At 45.8% G+C, this 18,651-nt stretch overlaps 1 protein-coding gene across 1 annotated transcript; it reads right to left on the bottom strand.

Annotated features, from left to right (window-relative positions):
- Positions 1–4,063: 4,063 nt before the first annotated feature.
- On the bottom strand, positions 4,064–12,676 carry SLC39A2 (solute carrier family 39 member 2). The gene is made up of 4 exons (XM_082195714.1): positions 12,009–12,676; positions 10,857–10,987; positions 9,451–9,504; positions 4,064–5,153 (listed from the first exon to the last, which is right to left on the bottom strand). Exons 1-4 carry the CDS (start codon positions 12,121–12,123, stop codon positions 4,557–4,559), a joined length of 897 nt encoding a protein of 298 aa, XP_082051840.1. The 5' UTR covers positions 12,124–12,676; the 3' UTR covers positions 4,064–4,556.
- Positions 12,677–18,651: the final 5,975 nt, after the last annotated feature.

Here is an 18,651-nt window from a genome sequence, read left to right as displayed (position 1 = left end):
GACTCTGTCACATGTACCCATAATAATAGTAAAGGTAAAGGGACCCCTAACCATTAGGTCCAGTTGTGGCTGACTCTGGGGTTGCGGTGCTCATCTCGCTTTATTGGCCGAGGGAGCCGGTGTACAGCTTCCGGGTCATGTGGCCAGCATGAATAAGCCGCTTCTGGCGAATCAGAGCAGTGCAGGGAAATGCTGTTTACCTTCCCGCCGGAGCGGTACCTATTTATCTACTTGCACTTTGACGTGCTTTTGAACTGCTAGGTTGGCAGGAGCAGGGACCGAGCGACGGGAGCTCACCCCGTCGCGGGGATTCGAACCACCGACAGTCTGATTGGCAAGTCCTAGACTCTGTGGTTTAACCCACAGCACCACCCGCGTCCCATAATAATACTAATATACCCATAATAATACTAATGCCTAATATCAGCACATAATTAGCTATCAGCCAGCCAGACCCCAGTACAAAAAGCCCCCACTTATAACGGCAGTTTATATTAGCCATTACAAGCCGGAGAGGGGTGCTTTTGAAATTGTTAAGTTCTGCCTAATTGACATGAGAAATGGAGCCTTTTCAGTCTCAGAAGGAATTGAGTTCTATAGCTGCAAAGCCACAATTTAGAAGACCCTGTTATGAATGCCCACCAGCCTGATTGTTTCTACTGGTAGGCACCTATGCAGGATGTGTGATGTAAATCTTACAAGGCTAATAAGGGCTGCCTTCAGATGTAATCTAAAGTTTATATAGCTACTCATCTCCTTGACAGCTGGCGGGAGGGCGTTCCACAGGGCAGGTGCCACTACCAAGAAGACCCTTCCTGGTTCCCTGTAGCTTCACTTCTCACAGTGAGGGAACCGCCAGAAGGCTCTCAGTGCTGGGTCTCAAGTGACTGGGATGAATGATGGGGGTGGAGATGCTCCTTCAGGTATACAGAAGTTTTAGTCTTAAGCCATTTATTTTCTTGATTAAGCTGTATTGATAAGCTCCTTCTTTTTCTTCATTGTCATCATTATTGCTATTACTACCCACGCTTAACTAAAGACTCTCCTCCCTGCAAGGGAGGGGAGGGGTTGTGGTTGGAGCCCGAGCCCCGGCTAGCAGGGGGCGTGGCCCCCTGCTGCCCACTCACCTGGCTGGCGCTCACGCCCCCTCGGTGGCCTTCCAACCAGGGGCCACGGAGGGGGCGTGTTCAGCAGCATTTTGCTGCAGCCCCAGCCTTCCCCGGCCTCATTCTTCCTTCTTTCGCCCCTCGCGAGTCACCCACCCTCCACTCGCTTTAGTTAGGGCTCAGGTTTTTTGGCCTTGCTATGGACCTTAGGTTGGTCGCCCTGGTTGGCTGGGGGGCCTGGTAGGAGTTTTTCCAATTGGCACTAGGCTTTTTGGTTTTTTCGCCTACCTCGTAACAATCGTCACAACTTTTGCGGTATTGGTGGGTAGGTTAGGCATTGGAATAATGTGTTGCGCTGTGTGGAAGTGCTAGGTGTGGCCATCGCCTATGCCTTCAATTTTTAGGGGTATTCCGTTAAAGGAATCTGGGGGTCGTGTATTCCGTCCGATGCCTGCTTGGCGGGAGGCCTTGGCACGACCCTCGGTGACAGCAGGGGTGAGCCTATAGTTGGATTAGCATCAACAGGCTCCACCTACTGGTGAAGAACCCACTTGTTTCGATCCAATGCCTAAGCCAATACCTTTTCAATTGCTGTAACCAATAAAGTTGTGGCCTTTTCTAGCCCATTAACCTTATATCACGTGTCCATGTGTCTTCATTTCACTTCACCGGGGTCGGGCCCTCGAACCACAACACGTCACTGGGCAGGTGACAGCAAGTTAATGCAAATCAAGGCAAACACTAGCCTGCGCTCTGCAGACTTACTTATGTATACACATGGAGCTAAACACTCACCACCCTCTCATGCAATCTTTGAGTATGTGAAAGTGGGGCATCCAAACTTCCTACAGTAGAAGTAGGTTGGGATCCCACTGGTAGCTCTATTAATGGTTGGCTGTAGATCATGGATGTCCAACAGATCCCCACACGGTTTTGGTAGATCGCGGGTCGACCTCTGGCTCCTTTTCCTCAATGTCATTGAAACGGACTCCTGCCCCACCCCCTCGGCCCACCCTGCACTGTTGTGTGATCAGTGGAAGAAAACGCAGAGCTTTCTCTCTGTGGCTGTTTTCATTCAAAGTGATATTATTGTGAGAGACTTTCTCCCTTAGACCCTTGGCTTTAACCCCCCGCCCCCCAAAAAAAACCAGAACTTCCCTCCTAATAAAGTATTTGCATGTCCTCCTCCCTAAAAAAAGCTCATTGCCAGATTTTAATTCTGAAAGCATATTGCAGTCTCTCGGGAATTGGCCGCCCCTGCTGTAGATCAATAGGTTTCTTGCCTCACAACTGTTTAAAAAGTTCACTCAGCAGAATGAACAAGAGAGCCCCCAATCACTGCAGGGCTGGATTAAGACATTTTGAAGTGGAATTGTATCACTGGGAGAGACCTCAAAGGCCTAGTCCATCCCCCTGCTCATTCAAATAATGCACATGGCAGTCTTAAGAAGGGTGCCCCTGGTAGATCATTAAGGCCAAAGTATACAGTTGCTGAGCTACATAGCTGACTGACTTGAGCAACTAGAAGACCGTCTGTCTGTTGCTTTTGCCTCACCCCCACCCTCAGCTGCACAGGGCCTGGATCTATCCCGCATATAGCCCACTACCCAGTTAAGGACGTTATCTACTTTAGAGTGGTGTAGTGATTTGAAGGAAGGAAGGAATAGACACTAGTTTCCTTCTGGGTTTTGTCTCCACCTTTCTTACACACACACACACACACACACACACACACACACACACACAGGGATACCCTGTCTGTCATGAGACATGGAGAGGGTAGTTGGGTGCTGAGGAGGAATGGGTGAAGAGTTGAGTGATCCCATAGAAGCTCCTAGCAAGCTGGAACAGTTGAAATCAGGACAACAAGAGGAGTCTGATCCAGAAGAGGGATGCAGCGGGCTGGAAGATGGAGATCTGGATTCTGTGGAAGGGCCTGGCCAGAGCTGGCCCAGGACATTTTGCCACTCCAGTCAAAATTGAAAATGGCCACACACACATCGCCTCCTCTACACCTGCTGCCTGGAGGCTGCACGGGGAGCAAAAGGAGGCTGGAGAGGAGCAGACGGTAGGGGATGGGGGTGTGTGCAGCGGTGGCAGTACCCCTCCCAGCTGACTGCCTTACTGAGCCTCATAGGCAGGTGGGGTAGGGGGCTGTTGGGCTGTTAGAAAAGCACCCTGCCCCCAAAACATTGACTATCCCAAGTTTAAAGCCTTTAAAGCCAAGTTTAAATTCCCTGCTGGGAATAAGTTGGATGCCAAGCAGACTCTTGAGTCCACCCCCATCTCAAAGGATGCGGTGCTGTCAGCAGCAGCAAAAGCATGCCTGGCATAATCATTTGGATGAGGGCTCATTTGAAAGTCAAGTTCCAAGATTTGGGACAACTGCCACACCAATAGCACCTTCAAAAGTAGAGCACAGAGGGCATGTCACTTGTGCTTAGCCATTATTTCTAACCTCTTATGCACCCACTGGTTTCTATGACTCGAAAACTGACCTACATAACATTCTGATCTAAACATTTAAGCCTTTGGTAGAAACTAAGATGGAAGTTTGAGTTCTTCATCTAGCAGTGAGAGCCAGGACACCATCAAACACACACACACACACACACCACATGGGATACTCCCTCCCTCACACACACTCTTCCTCACACATGTAGGAACATCCTTTGCACACATACCTTCCCCAAAGACAGGCAAAAGGGTAACACAACACAACACAACAACACTGAGTGTATATTTCCATCCACATCCACAAAACATATATCTAGCAGTGAGAACCAAGACACCATCACACACACACACACACACACCTCACATGGGATACTTCCCCTTCTCTCCCTCTCTCTCTCTCTCTCTCTCTCACACACACACACACACACACATCTTCCTCACACATGTAGGAACATCCTTCGCACACATACATTCCCCGAAGACAGACAAAAGGGTAACAAAACAAAACAACACAACTCAGTATATATTTCCATCCACATACACAAAACCCAACAGCCTGTTTTAAAATGTCCCATTTACCCCTTAGCCAATATCCTACTTGTTCCGGAGTTCCTTGCAGGTAGACCCTACATACTGTACATTTAGTCTTTCACGGCGATTGAAAGAAGAGATGCCATTGCTTGTGTTAAGTCTCCTGGCTGCATTAATTATCATTGCCACTAGGATATTGTGCTGATGATTGTGGGTTTCCAATAGTTCATGGAGCAAAGCTAAAAATGATGTATTTGTCGCTAAAGCTCCATTGCTTCACATATCTTGCATTTTCATCCATGTGGGTTGCTGGTTATTTCCCTTCACTTAGTACATATGTGTATATATAGCACCACCCGAGGTGAGGGCCCTCATGGCTGATAAGAGGAGGTTCTGGAAAGAGAGGAGTCTATGAGTGCCGTTGTGATGGGCTTTCATGGAGAACATAGAAGAGCCATTCTTTCATGCCCAAATGGCAATGATGGCCATGATGGAGAAGCCCAGTCCAATGAAGAAGAACTTGGTCAGGGGGCTTTCGTGCGAGCGCAGCTCGTAGGGGAGGATCTCCAGGAAGGTGACGTAGAGAAAGGTCCCTGCAGCCACCCCTTCCAACAAAGCCTGAGCCAGGCTGGTCCCGTCACTGTTAGAAAGGGAGACACCAATGCCCACACCGATGCCAGCGGGAGACATCAGAGCAAACACCACCAAGTACAGCAACCTCCACCGGGCTGGCGTGCCGCTCTGCACCAACTTCAAAGCCAGGCTGAAGACCACAATGGCCTTGTGGATCAGCACCGCCAGGCAAAGCTGAATGGCGGCCGTCTCCTGCTTTTGGACGCCGATGGCGAGGCCCTCAAAGACCGAGTGGAAGGAGAGCGACAGGAAGAGCACGAACGCCCGGAAAGAGCTGTGGGATTCCGGCGGGTCCTTGTGATCCTCTTCGGTGTTGTGGTCGCCGTGGGAATGCACAGCCCTGGGGCAACAATGGAGCACCACACTCTCAATGAGGAACACCAGGAAGAAGCCAGCTGAGATGACGAGCTCCCCAAATGGGTACATCTGCCATGGGAGGAGAGAAAGAGTTGGACATGAGTTAAGGCCCCATCTGCAGTGTCCATTTCAAGCAGTATCATACCCCTTTAAATAATCATGGCTTCCCTCAAATAATCCTAGGAAGTGTAGTTTATTATGGGTGCTGAGAGTTGTTAGGAGACCCCTATTCCCCGCTGCCACAGAGCTATAGCTGTCAACGTTTCCCCTTTTTAAAGGGAAATTCCCTTATTCCGAATTGTATTCCTTGCAAGAAAAGGGAAAAGTTGACAGCTATGCACAGAGCTACAGTAAACGGCTCAGTGCTGCAATACCTTAAGGACCGCCTCTTTCCATATGAACGTACTTGGACCCTGAGATCGTCTTCTGAGGCCTTTCTTCATGTGCCTCCTCCTTGAGAGGTCTGGAGGGTGGCAACACGAGAACGGGCCTTTTCTGAAGTGGCTCCCCGTCTGTGGAATGCTCTCCCCAGGGAAGTTTGCCTGACGCCTTCATTATACACCTTTAGGCGCCAGGCAAAAACATTCCTTTTTAACCAGGCCTTTGGTTGATCTGATTTACATCCTAAGCCCTTTAAAAATGTGTTTGTGTTTTTGTGGCGGCGAGGGGGAGGGAAGGGCTATTGGGTTGTTCTTTTTATTTTCATTATGTATTTTGTGGTTTTATATCTTGATTTTATTCTGTGAACTGCTGCGAGACCCCTGGGTATAGGGCGGTATAGAAATAAAATAAAATAAAATAAAATAAAATAAAATAATAAATAAAAATACTATGTGAATACTTTTTTTTGTCTATTCTGAATCTTCCAACATTCAGCTTCACTGGATGTACCAGATGAGGGTGTAAAAACCTCTCCCCATCTTCATTATACACCTTTAGGCACCAGGCAAATACGTTCCTTTTTAACCAGGCCATTGGTTGATCTGATTGACCGCCTATACCATTTTAAAATGTTTTTGGGGGGCGCTATTTATGGTGCAGTTTCTGCACATGTGTGATTCATAAAACCAGGTGTTGTTTATTGCTCTTCTATTCATTTACCCAGGGACTTTATCTAAACCTAAGAGGTGCTCAAGTCTTCAAAGAGCTTTCCATGGTTCCTGGTTTTTTTTTTTTTTATTAAAGTTGCACCACCAGGTGGCAATCAAGGGCCACCGTAGGATTTCTCAACTGGAACAAGGTTGTCTTGGCAGGGTTCTTAGTCTTCGATTGCAACAGCACCTCCCTGAAGGGAGGAAAAAAAGGTGCTCACAATACTTGAGTTTGGAAAGAGAGGTGTGAAAAATAGAAGCAGGGTGGTGCAGGCTGCACCTGGGACCTGGGAGACCAGGGTTCAAATCCACACCTGGGCAAAAAGTCTAGAGATAGTCTTTCAGCCTAATCAACCTCACAGAGTTCTTGCAATGATAAAATGGAGAGCTGGGGGGGGGGAGGGAATAAAAACGTACACCACTCTAGGCTCTTTGGAAGAAAAATTGGATATAAATGCAAATAAATAACAAAGTAAAATACAATACAATAAAATGTGTTTCAGCTCACCGTTTGGTAATGTATCAGAACTGGCTGTGTTCCCACAATCAGGTACACGACGACACCCCCCTTTTAAATTTGTTTTTCATATTTGTATCCATTCCTTCCCTCAAAGAGTTCAAGGTGGCATACTCTCCTCCCTTTCCATATTACCCTAATAATATGTTGCATACCACCTTGTGATCTTTGGATGAATGAAGGGCAGTATACAAATGACAGATGATAGATAGATAGATAGATAGATAGATAGATAGATAGATAGATAGATGATAGATAGATAGATGATAGATAGATAGATGATAGATAGATAGATAGATGATAGATAGATAGATAGATAGATAGATAGATAGATAGATGATAGATAGATAGATATAGCAACAACCCTGTGAGCCAGGCTGAACTGAGAGCTAGTGACTTGCCTAGTAAGCTGGCAGGTCAAAAAATAAAAAGAAAGGGTAAAAAGGTAAAGGACCCCTGGACGGTTAAGTCCAGGCAAAGGTGACGATGGGGTGTGGCGCTCATCTTACTTTCAGGCCAAGGGAACAGTTTCAGGTTAAGAACGTTAAGAACAAGGACTCGATGGCCCTTGTGGTCTCTTCCAACTCTATGATTCTATGAACAGTTTCAGGTTAATAACAGACCTCCAGAATGAATTAAGTTCGTAACTAGAGGTACCACTGTATCTGCAAGATGGGAACTATTTTATTCCATTGACTCTATATCCAACCCCCATTAATAAGAAGGAGCTAGTTGAGTATGACATTGGAGTGACAAAGTGATTTTCCACACTTCTTCTTGTCCCGCTGCTGCTCTGCTGCTTTCCTTTGCATTCAGCTGGAGCAAAACAAATAGTGGGTTTTCCCTAGGAAAAAAGTGAGGCAAGAGGAGAATGGCTCAGATCTGTGCCTAGGAAGTGTAAGGTAAAGGTAAAGGACCCCAGGATGGTTAAGTTTGGTCACAAGCAACTATGGGCCTATGGCGCTCATCTTGCTTTCAGGCCGAGGGAGTTGGCGTTTGTCCACAGACAGCTTTCCAGGCCACGTGGCTAGCATGACTAAACTGCTCTCCAAATCGCCCCGGTTCCCAGGGGGGGTTGCCTTTTCCTCTCACCCTCTTCTCCTCCAGCACAATTCTTGTAGTTTCCCATCGTGGAGTTAATAGTTTTGTCATCAATAAACTTCTGGATCGATCTTGGTTTCCCAGTCCTTGTTTTAGCATGTTTACAATCGGGGGGGGGGGGGACTGACTTCCTTTTTAGATTTCCCCCCCGCTCGTGCCGAATCCGAAAAAAATTCCTTTTTTTTCTCCTTTTGTACCCGGTTACCCAATTACTCACGGGTTGTCGCCAATTGTCCAAATTTACAAAGGAAGAAGCCAGCGCTCTCCGTCGAATGGCATGCGGCTGCGCTCGGCAGGGGAAGCAGAGGACTCACAGCACCACGCCGCTCCCCGGCACCCGATCCGTAGCCTTTAAAAAGGCTCCTTCACAAGTCGGGAGGGCGCTAACGGTGCCAGCCGAGTCACCATGTCCACGGGCTCCGTGCCCGTGGTTTTTAAGGGTCCCCGCGTCGCCGGCGCGGTAGGACCCAGCCCCTGCCGAGCCGACTCCCTCCGGAGCTCGGAGGGAGTCCGCCATTAGGCGATGGCGCTAACCCGGAAGTCCCCAAGGGAACAGTTTCAGGTTAAGAACGTTAAGAACAAGGACTCAATGGCCCTTGTGGTCTCTTTCCAGGCCACGTGGCTAGCATGACTAAACTGCTTCTGGTGCAAAGAAATACCATGACAAAACCCAGAGCGCATGGAAATGCCATTTACCTTCCCACCGGAGCGGTACCTATTTATCTACTTGCACTGGCTTGCTTTCAAACTGCTAGGTTGGCAGGAGCTGGGACAGAGCAACAGGAGCTCACCCCATTGCATGGATTTGAACTGGCGACCTTCTGATCAGCAAGTCCAAGAGGCTCCATGGTTTAGACCACAGCGCCACCTGCATCCCCATTCTATTTTCTTCATAGATGGTTAGACAGACAGACAGACAGATATGCCTTTGTATCTTGCTCTCCAGATTTAATAATAATAATAATAATAATAATAATAATAATAATAATAATAATAATAATTTATTTATACCCTGCCCATCTGGCTGAGTTTCCCCAGCCACTCTGGGCGGCTTCCAATCAAGTGTTAGAAACAATACAGCATTAAATATTAAAAACTTTTCTAAACAGGGCTGCCTTCAGGTGTCTCCTCACAGAAACTCCTCACAGCAGGAAGAAACTCCTCACCGCAGGAGGCAAATAATGCAAACACAACTACAACCATAACAAAATTTTACAAGAGAGTGTACCAGTCAAGGTAGATGTTTTAAAAGGTTTGTTATGGTTCTGTTCACAGATCCTTAAATAAGTAACCAAAACCAAGACCTGAGCCAAGCAAGATTAGAACAGTCATTAAAAGATTGTGAAATATGCAGAGGCCAAGCCTGAGATCTTAATCAACCATCTCACCCCCATACACTCTTGCAAAATTTGAGAGCCTTTTGCAGCTGACTAGAAAACAAAATCCTTGACTGTGTGGATCCTGCACACAGCCCCATTCCCTGGAGGAGAGTCAGAAGATGGATAAAAAGCTTTTTCAACTCCCCTGCCAATACCCAAGGTACCAAAATAAATAATCCATAATTGATCACAATGGCAGCTCGTGCCTATCCAAAGCTAACCTGATCAGCAATCTCAAAGGTGGGGGAACAACAGTGTTCAAACAAGGGGAAACATACCTCAGAATCCTCATCACCTTCAGAGGTGCCGTTCTGCTTATGCATAGAAGCTCCCTGGGGGAAAAGAAACAAACAAACAGCTGAGTTGGAAACATTCTAAGGACAAGAATGGTTCACAGTCATTGGCTATCATGGTGGTGGAATCAAGTTTCCTCCCTATTCAAGCAGTGGGAGCTCAGATATTGAAGATCTGTCAAATTTTGGAACCATGAACTTCTTTTGCATGCCACAAACTTTATCTATCTATCATCTATCTATCTATCTATCTATCTATCTATCTATCTATCTATCTATCTATCTATCTATCATCTATCTCTATCTATCATCTATCTATCTATTATTCATTCATTCATTCATTCATTCATTCATTCATTCATTCTAAGGCCTCTTGTTGCTGCTTTCCCAATCCCAGTGCAACAGTACCCCTAATTATTAGAACAATTTCCAAAGGGGTGGCTGTGTTAATCTCTTGTAGCAAAATGAGTGAGTCTTAAATTTATCATGGCATAAGCTTGTGGTTCCCAAACTTCCCCCTCCTTGGACCACTTGAAAATTGCTGGTGGTCTTGATGGACCACTTAATGATTTTTCTGCCTGTTGTAGCAGTTATGCTGTGCTGTGATTTCTGATTGTATTTATACATACACACCACGGAGCACCTGAATGAAGCTCGTGGACCATGGGTGGTCCTTGGATCACAGTTTAGGAACCCCTGGCATAAGCGTTTATGGACAGTAGTTCACTTCATAGTGTGCAGGCACTTTTAGAAGAAGGGACTCTATTCATGACCTTATGATAAAAGGAGGTACATCTAGGAAGATGTGATCTTTTAGGTCTTAAGCCAGCTTTATAGGTTAGAAAAAAACCCAGTATTTTGAATTGGACAAGTCAGATGAAGCAGTGAAAGCAAACAAACAAACAAACCAAACCCCCCCCCCCACACAACCCAAACAAAACTTGTGCAATATGTTTATAATGGCCAGTTCCATTCAGATTTTTGGTACCATGTTCTGTGTCGACATTTCCATGCCATCTTCAAAGGCTGCACCATGTACAGTGGGTTACATTGGTCCAAACAGTTATTTACTAAAACATGGAACACTGAAGTCCAGTTGTACAATTCAGCCAAGGTCAGAGCCGGGACACTGGTTTAAGCTTGTCCAGTACTGTCTCCCCCAACAACGTATAGGGACTCAAGGTTGAAGAACACCGGTCTGCTCTGACTGGCAGTGACCCTCCAGGGTCTCAGACAGTGGTATCTCCCATGATCTTGTTTTAACTGAAGCTGCTATGGACTGAAGCTCAGACTTTCTGCATATAAAGCAGACGTTGTTCCACCAAGCTGTGGCCCATCCAAATTCAATGCAGTGGAATTCAGATTTAAGAGACTGCTGCGATGGCACTCACCTGCTGCCGTCTCTTTTTGAGTTCCTCCTGGATGTCTCCCAGTGCGTCGGCCACCATGTGCATAATGCAGGCCCCAAGGAACACTCCAGCAGCAAAACAGCCTATGAAACTGAGGATGCGCCGATGCTTCCCTAGAAGAGATGCAGGGCGGAATAGGAAGGATTATGTCAGATGTAGAGTTTGTCAAACAGAGACGAGGCTGCCAATCCATGTCTTTAAAATATATATCTTAATGTAAGCCACCTTGCATAGAGGCAGGATACTAATCAATACTTTTTTTAAAAAAGATATTTATTGAGAAATTGTTTTGAATATAATAAAAAATAAAAAATAAACATACAAAATAATAAGAAGTTAAAAACACACATTAATTTTCAATAACATAACTTCCATACCCTTATTTCCTCCGACCTCCTCATACTTCCCTTCTTTGTATTCCAGTTCAGTTTGTTAGTTCAGCAAATCCTTACCATTAAACTTTTACCCATTTATAATCCTTTTTTCATATCTCCTAAAGCATTACAGCTGGAAACCGCTTAGTTTCTATCCAACATCTTTCTAACATTCATTAATTTTACAATATTTCTTTAAGTAGTCTTTAAATTTCTTCCAGTCTTCTTTCACCGACTCTTCTCCCTGGTCTCGGATTCTGCCAGAGGATACTAATCAATACTAATACTACTAATAAAGGAGAGTAACACCTGCATGCTCAGAATTCAGTGCATGCTCAAGAGTTCAAGGCCCACCAGCATCAAAAAATTAATCTGGAGGTGTAAAGCACCCTTTCAGTTCCAGCACCATGGAGAGAGCTTTTTTGCCCAATGAAATGTAGTGTTTTTTAACAGAGCCAATTTGCTTGTTCAGCTTGCTTAAGCCCTGTTTACTTATTCTGGGTGTGGAAGTAGAAGGAACGCTAATCTGTAAAAGGAACATGTGAGCATTGATTCACCAGAAAGATCAAGAGTGGTAAAGAGGGACCCACCTCAATATATGGCCACCTAGAGAGTTAACAACAAAGCTGAGGTCTCAAGACTTCCTGGTGTTGCACAGCACAGTATTTGGACTCCTGCACAAGTTCTAATAGTCACATTGCATCAAGCCCCTCTGAAGATCAGGCCATACCCACTCCAATCCCTTCCACCAACGGCTCACCTCTGGCCATGTTGCTCTGGAACCATCTAACCTGCGCCGGGATGAGGCCACAAATGAGTGTGACCACCAGCAGACCTGCCAGGCAGCCGATCTTGACCTCCAACAATTGATCCATCTCTGCAGCGTAGGGTAGGGAAAATCACACCGGGAGGAGAGGCAAAGGCTTATCCGTCGTATCTCTGGACACTTTTCGGGCCAGTCTGATTCCAAAACGTCTTATGAGCGTTAGTAACTAGACCCAAACAGAGATGTCCACCTCTCTTCACACTCTTCTGGTGCAGTAAAGCTCTCCCCTTTGGAAGTATGAGTGGGGGAAAGAGTAGGAAGAGAGCCTCACACTATGGAGTCTTCATGAACTGAGCATCCATATATAGCAAGATCAAAAGCAACTAGATGTTCCAGCAGCAGTCGGGTGTATGGTGCTGCCTTCAGCCTCTGCCTTCTAGATATATTTCATGGAGCCTTCTACTCCCCACTTTGTTCTCTTGTTCCTTACCTTCTGCTATTTCCCTCATTGATCTAGCTTGCTGGTCTCTTGTCCTGCAGATGTTCTCTCTTGCATTCCACCTTCCTTCCTTCTCTTTTCTACCTCCCTCATCAGGTTCCTGCTTCCATCCAACCTCGGTCTAATCCTAGCCGCCTTCTAGGGAGTGAGTAATCACCCCGATACTCCAGAAAGCCGCCCGCCCACTTTGGTGTTGTCCCATCCCATCCCCTCCCCTTCATTATGCAAACGCGTAATTTCATTTACAATAAACAATCTACAAGCGATCGTTTCGTCATTAATTTTAAGGTCACTGGGCCATAGCAGCCACAGTCGAGGGCTCCACCTCGAATTCTCGATAAGAAATGCTCATTAAAAAACGGGAGTCTATTGATCTAGCTGAAGATTGTTTTCCAGCTGGCAGGTCAAGGCTAACAAGTGCGTGGGTCTCAATAGCTGCACCTTTCACGTTTTGCTTCAGATGTGGATAAGGGGGAAGAGAGGGGAAAACAAGCACAAAACATTGCAAAAAACCTCAAGGCACAATCTTATGAGCCTTGGCAGGGTAGCCCAGGGGCCACAGGATACAGCAGATCTCCCTCTCTGCTAAGCAAGACACTTGACCATCTGCCTCTGCCAATGAATTCATGTAGGTTGTTCATTTTTATTTTATTTATTATTTTATTTTGACCAAGTCATAATCATAAATCAATAAGAATAAAAATGTGCACCTCACCACTGAAACCACTCCATTGTTAACTATCCACTCTCCCAAAATTTCAACACCTCTTGCGATGGTTTGGCTCCTTTCTGTTTTAACAGTACAAATTCTACAAACACCCTCCATATCTCCTCAAAATCATTTCTCCTGTGTATTCCCTGTCTTACCTTAATGGCACATGTTAATTTATCATTAATAGCTTTTTCCCACACACCTTTAAATCATTCTTCCATTTTGTATTATGCTTACCCCTTCCACTTCCTAACTATAATACTTCGTGCAGCTGTCAATAAATTTGTGAGCAAGTCCTTCATAGCCTGTGAACCTTCCACCCCATCATAAATTGATAATAATGCTACCTCTGGACTTTCGGTCAGCTTTACTCATGTAGATTGTGCTGGACAGATGCTCTTGGGCCCTTCTGAATACTGATCAGTTGGGGGGGGTGAATTCTGGGCTTTTGGTTTTATTATTCCCCGCTGCTGCTGGGCAGCTGTCTCCTATGGTGTTGAGCACCTGCACTGGGGGCAGGGGGTAGAAAGAAACAGGGGCCCACTTCTGCCCACTCAAGGAGACCCACCCTCAGAGGCCCCCTTATTCTGGCTCCAAGACCATCCCTTCTCCTCCCCCACTGCTCTGATGGCACAAAGGAGAGGCAGAAAGGGGCACACCTTGGAACAGATTGAGGGAGGCTTACAAAACTCCCTCCCTGAGAAGAAACCAGAGACTAACCACACCTGTCCTGGAGCTGATATAGGAAATGTTCCTCCCCTAAAAACCCACAGGACAGAAATGGACAGTGTATCCCTCTTCTGCAAGAATGGTGTTAAGACTGGCAGGACTGTGAATTTGGTATCTGGCCCATCTTGGATTCCCCCCCCCTCTACTCTGCCTTTTGGTGGCTCTGTAAATTTGGAGCAGCAAGATTTCATGCAGGTTGAGGCTGCTGGGAGCTGGGAGTCAAGCAATAGTTGGGCTACAGAACCCCCACCCTTGTACTAAATCAGTAAGATCTATTCTGTCGAGGTTATGCAATAATTAACCAAATGAGGCAACTTTAGTCAAGGAGCCTGAGCTATTCAAGATACTGACACAGTTCAAGATAAAGACCCTTCATGCTGATTTTGACTGGAGCTAACTAGGCTATCCCACCTGCCTTTATTTTGCCTGCCAGCTCCAAGACTGGTTTGGCAGGCTGGCTGGAGCCGCACCCAAGAGCCTTCGCTTTTCAAACTTGGTTTCATTGAGAGCAAACCAACAAGTTTGGATTGCTACATTAACATTACTCCACCACAGCTAAGAAAAACGCAGGACTTTTCCTCCACTGTCTGAAGCCAAGGAAACAAATCTGCAAAAGGACTCTCAAGTGGAGACCAGAGGCTCACGTTTTTTGCACCCAAGTCCTTTGGCTCACAACAGCACCAGCAGGTGAGATTAAGGCTGGAATGAGACATGCTTGAGAGTAGGAGAGAAAAATGGGGTTCTCCCAGCACTGCTCTATTTTTCTTCGGGCAGGAACTGTGAATGTCAGAACGGACTGCAGGCATGCACACTGACCTAGCACTAAAGAAAACAGCCACGAGCCATTTGCTTGAATATTGCCCCTCCAAAAGCCTTATAGCAGAAAAGCAATTGTATCTGGAATGAAGATTTATTTATATTATTGTTTTTTGAAATACACAATCATCGGTTTCAGGACATGAAATAGGGGGGCACCCTTTGCCGATTTTAACATTGCACATGAAAAGTAGTGATTTCCTTTGACATTTGGTGTGTGTGTGCGTGTGTGTGTGTGAGAGAGAGAGAGAGAGAGAGAGAGACTGGGCTTCTTGATGTTATTGGGCTACCAACTCCCATCAGTTCCAGCCACCACAGCAAAAGGTCAGGGATGATGGGAGTTGTTGTGCAACATCTGGAGGACTGGAGGTTTCCTCCCCCCTTGTATTAAGTCACCATTCTGTCCTCCCTGCCCCCGGGATTTTCAGTTTTTCAAAAGTTCTTCCTATTCCGCAAACTGCACAACAAGGAGTAGCATAACAATGCATGGGTTTTTTTGGAAACGATTTTCCCTGCTATTGCACAACTTTGCAATAGATGGAAAAGACATTCTAAAAACAAGGGAGTGAACTGAAGTGGTAATGAAAGAAAAAACATGTAAGGGTTTCTTTGTGACGGAAATTGCTACTTCTGGGCGTCATTCTAAATTCCACAAAACCACATTTCAAATATATAGACTCAGTAAACCTGTTTGGTAAAGTTGGAAGGTCAACATCCAGGGAAGAAATTATACCCTCCTAGCATCACTGGCCCCTGGTATGCTAGGATGGAGGGAGGCCTCTCCTTTCCCCAACTACTCTGGGCGGCTCCCGACAGAGTATTATTACTACTAATAATAATATTAATAATAAAGTGATATAACATTAAAACTTCCCTAAACAGGGCTGCCTTCAGATGTCTTCTAAAAGTCAGATAGTTGTTTATTTCCTTGACATCTGATGGGAGGGTGTTCCACAGGGCGGGCGCCACTACCGAGAAGGCCCTCTGCCTAGTGCCCTGCAACCTCACTTCTTGCAGGGAGGGAACCTCAGAGCTGAACCTCAGTGTCTGGGCTGAACGATGGAGGTGGAGATGCTTATTCAGGTGTACTGGGCCAAGGCTGTTTAGGGCTTTAAAGGTCATCACTACCACAGCACTTTGAATTGTGCTCAGAGATGTACTGGGAGCCAATGCAGGTCTTTCAGGACAGGTGTAATATGGTCTTGACAGCTGCTCCTAGTCACCAGTCTAGCTGCCACATTCTGGATTACCTGTAGTTTCTGGGCCACTTTCAAAGGTAGCTCCACGTAGAGTGCATTGCCGTAGTCCATGGGTAGGCAAACTAAGGCCTGGGGGGCGGATCCGGCCCAATCCCCTTCTAAATCTGGCCCGTGGGCGGTCCGGGAATCAGCGTGTTTTTACATGAGTAGAATGTGTCCTTTTATTTAAAATGCATCTCTGGGTTATTTGTGGGGCACAGAAATTTGTTCATATATTTTTTTCCAAAATATAGTCTGGCCCCCCCACAAGGTCTGAGGGACAGTGGACCAGTCCCCTGATGAAAAAGTTTGCTGACCCCTGCAGTAGTCCAAGCGGGAAATAACTATAGTCAAATACTGAGCTAGATTGATTTTTCCCCCTTCCCTTGGCTTAGTATGAGGAATCTACCTGTGTTCCAGAGTGGGGAATGGCAGTGGGTGGTGGAATTTTTCCCATGCTCAAATCATGAGCTGAACCAGGGATGTCTGGATGGGAGGGGGTTCTGGAACTCTGTTCACATTATTGAATTTGCAAGCAGAGGTATTCTGAGTTGTCCCTCCTTTTGTAACACATCTGTGGTCTACATGATGCAGAATACAGGATGCAAACGTCTCAGTGATGCGAGTAGGTTTGAGACTAGTTGGTGCCCAGAGAACAGACCAGCAAGAAATCCTTTGTGTGGCAACTCCATATAAGAAAGATGGGATATAAAATGTAATGATTTTGGGTTGACTTCAGTGGTTGGCATGGGCTCTGCAGGGTTTTTGAAATGGTGCATTCCTAGCTCTAAACGCAGGTGCAGACTATTAGAGCTACATTCGCTCACTCTGACCTAGAGCCAGTCACAAGATCCAGAGGCCTCCCTTCATCCTGACACACAAGGGACCAGTGATACTGGGAGGGTGTCATTTTCCCACAATGCAATTCCAGGCTGCCTTAGCAGCTGGGATCCGAACACCTGGCAAGGCCCAGTACAGGTATTACAAACTGTTCTGCACTCTTCCCAACGACCAGCTGAATGAAGCTCTCTGGTCCATGCACCTTTTTCTCAGATCACTCACTCTGCAATGAGAATGAAGCCTGCCCTTATTTTAATGGGCCTTAAAAGATGAGCCTGGCCTTGTAGCCAAGCTCTTCTGATAGAATTCAGAAGCAGGATCATAGACTTCCCCCTGGTGGCGCATTAAAGCATAGCTGCCTCTTCCATCTGCTTGGCTCAGAAGTTTGGAACTCTGCAGTATGCCCTAGTGATGAGAGTTAGCGGGTTTCATAAAGGATGCCCAGGAATGCAACCTGAGTCAGTGGGGCACTTGCACATTCCAGAGTCTCGGGATCCTTCCTAAAGAAACTCCGGCACATGGGCTGTGAATCTCGAGCAAAGAACCAAGATCATCTGCTTCACCCAAGGCAGGAAGTGCTGAAAAGCTGGACTTGGCAAGCAGGAGTGAAATGTTACTTTAATACTCTGTTATAGCTCATTTTCCCCATCATGAAACCCAAAGCAGTCGTCAGCCACCCAGGCACTGACCAGACCTCCTTAGATTCAGCAGGGCAGTAGTAATCTAAGAAGCCCTGTATGGTTTGGAACCAGCTACCTGAAGGACCACCCACATTCATCTGTACCTGCCTGAACCTTAACCCTGGTGCTCTTCTCTGGTCTACTGCTGAGACCTTTAATGACAGTAAGTACCATGGACAGGGACTTCATTGTATTCACTCATACACACACACCCTCCAGCTGTGGGAGATAAGCATGAAACCTTGACGTTTACAAGAGCCTTAAAAACTGAGTTCAATTCCAGTTTGGTTTGTAATAATTTTACGATACTGTGCCTGTATCCTTTTAATTTTATCACACTACATCTGCTGCTCTTACTTTATTTTTTTAATAAAATTTATTTGGTTCTTCAAATTAAAATCTTACAGAAATGTATCATAAAAACAAGATTCCAAGGACTTCCATCCTCCTCTTTATGGACCCTGTTATTAATCCTTTCCTCCCACTTCTTTTATGATAATCCAAATACCTCTTCCATTATGTCCAGAATTCAACCTTAAACTCCAAGTGATAATTTCAATCCTACTAACAAGTTTAACTGTTTACAATGGTCCTTAAGCTAAGTTATAAATTTCCCCCATTCCTTGTTAAAGTTTTGGTCTTCCTGATTTCTGACACTTCCAGTCATTTTAGCCATTTCAGCATAGTCCATTAACTTTATCTGCCACTCTGGTGGGAACTTTGTCTTCTTTCCATATCTGGGCCAGTAACATCTGTGCAGCCTGCTGCTCTTACTTCAATGTTCTTGCTCTATATAAACTTTGTTATATTTTATTATCTGTTGCTAAGCCACTTTGGGAGCATGAACACCATAGCAGACAGGATTTATTTATTTATTAAATCACCTAATAATACATTAATTCCAGCACTCATCCTAGAGTTGTTTGCACACCTCAGGAATCCCAGCTCCCACACACTTGGCTCTTCTCCACTCTCTGCCCCGATTCCAAACCAAGGAACTGAATCCAGGATCCCTCCTAGCCCTATTTTAAACCTCTAATTCCAGAGCTGAGAATGAAACCAAGAGTCAAGATCACACCCTTCAGCCCTGGACCAAAACTAGAGATCTACCAGCTCCTCGTTT

Source organism: Podarcis vaucheri (genome assembly GCF_965113315.1).
Source record: "Podarcis vaucheri genome assembly, chromosome: 13".
NCBI classification, from domain to species: Eukaryota; Metazoa; Chordata; class Lepidosauria; order Squamata; family Lacertidae; genus Podarcis; species Podarcis vaucheri.
Note: the sequence above shows the minus strand (reverse complement) of the source record. Positions and strands in the feature narration are given on the sequence as shown.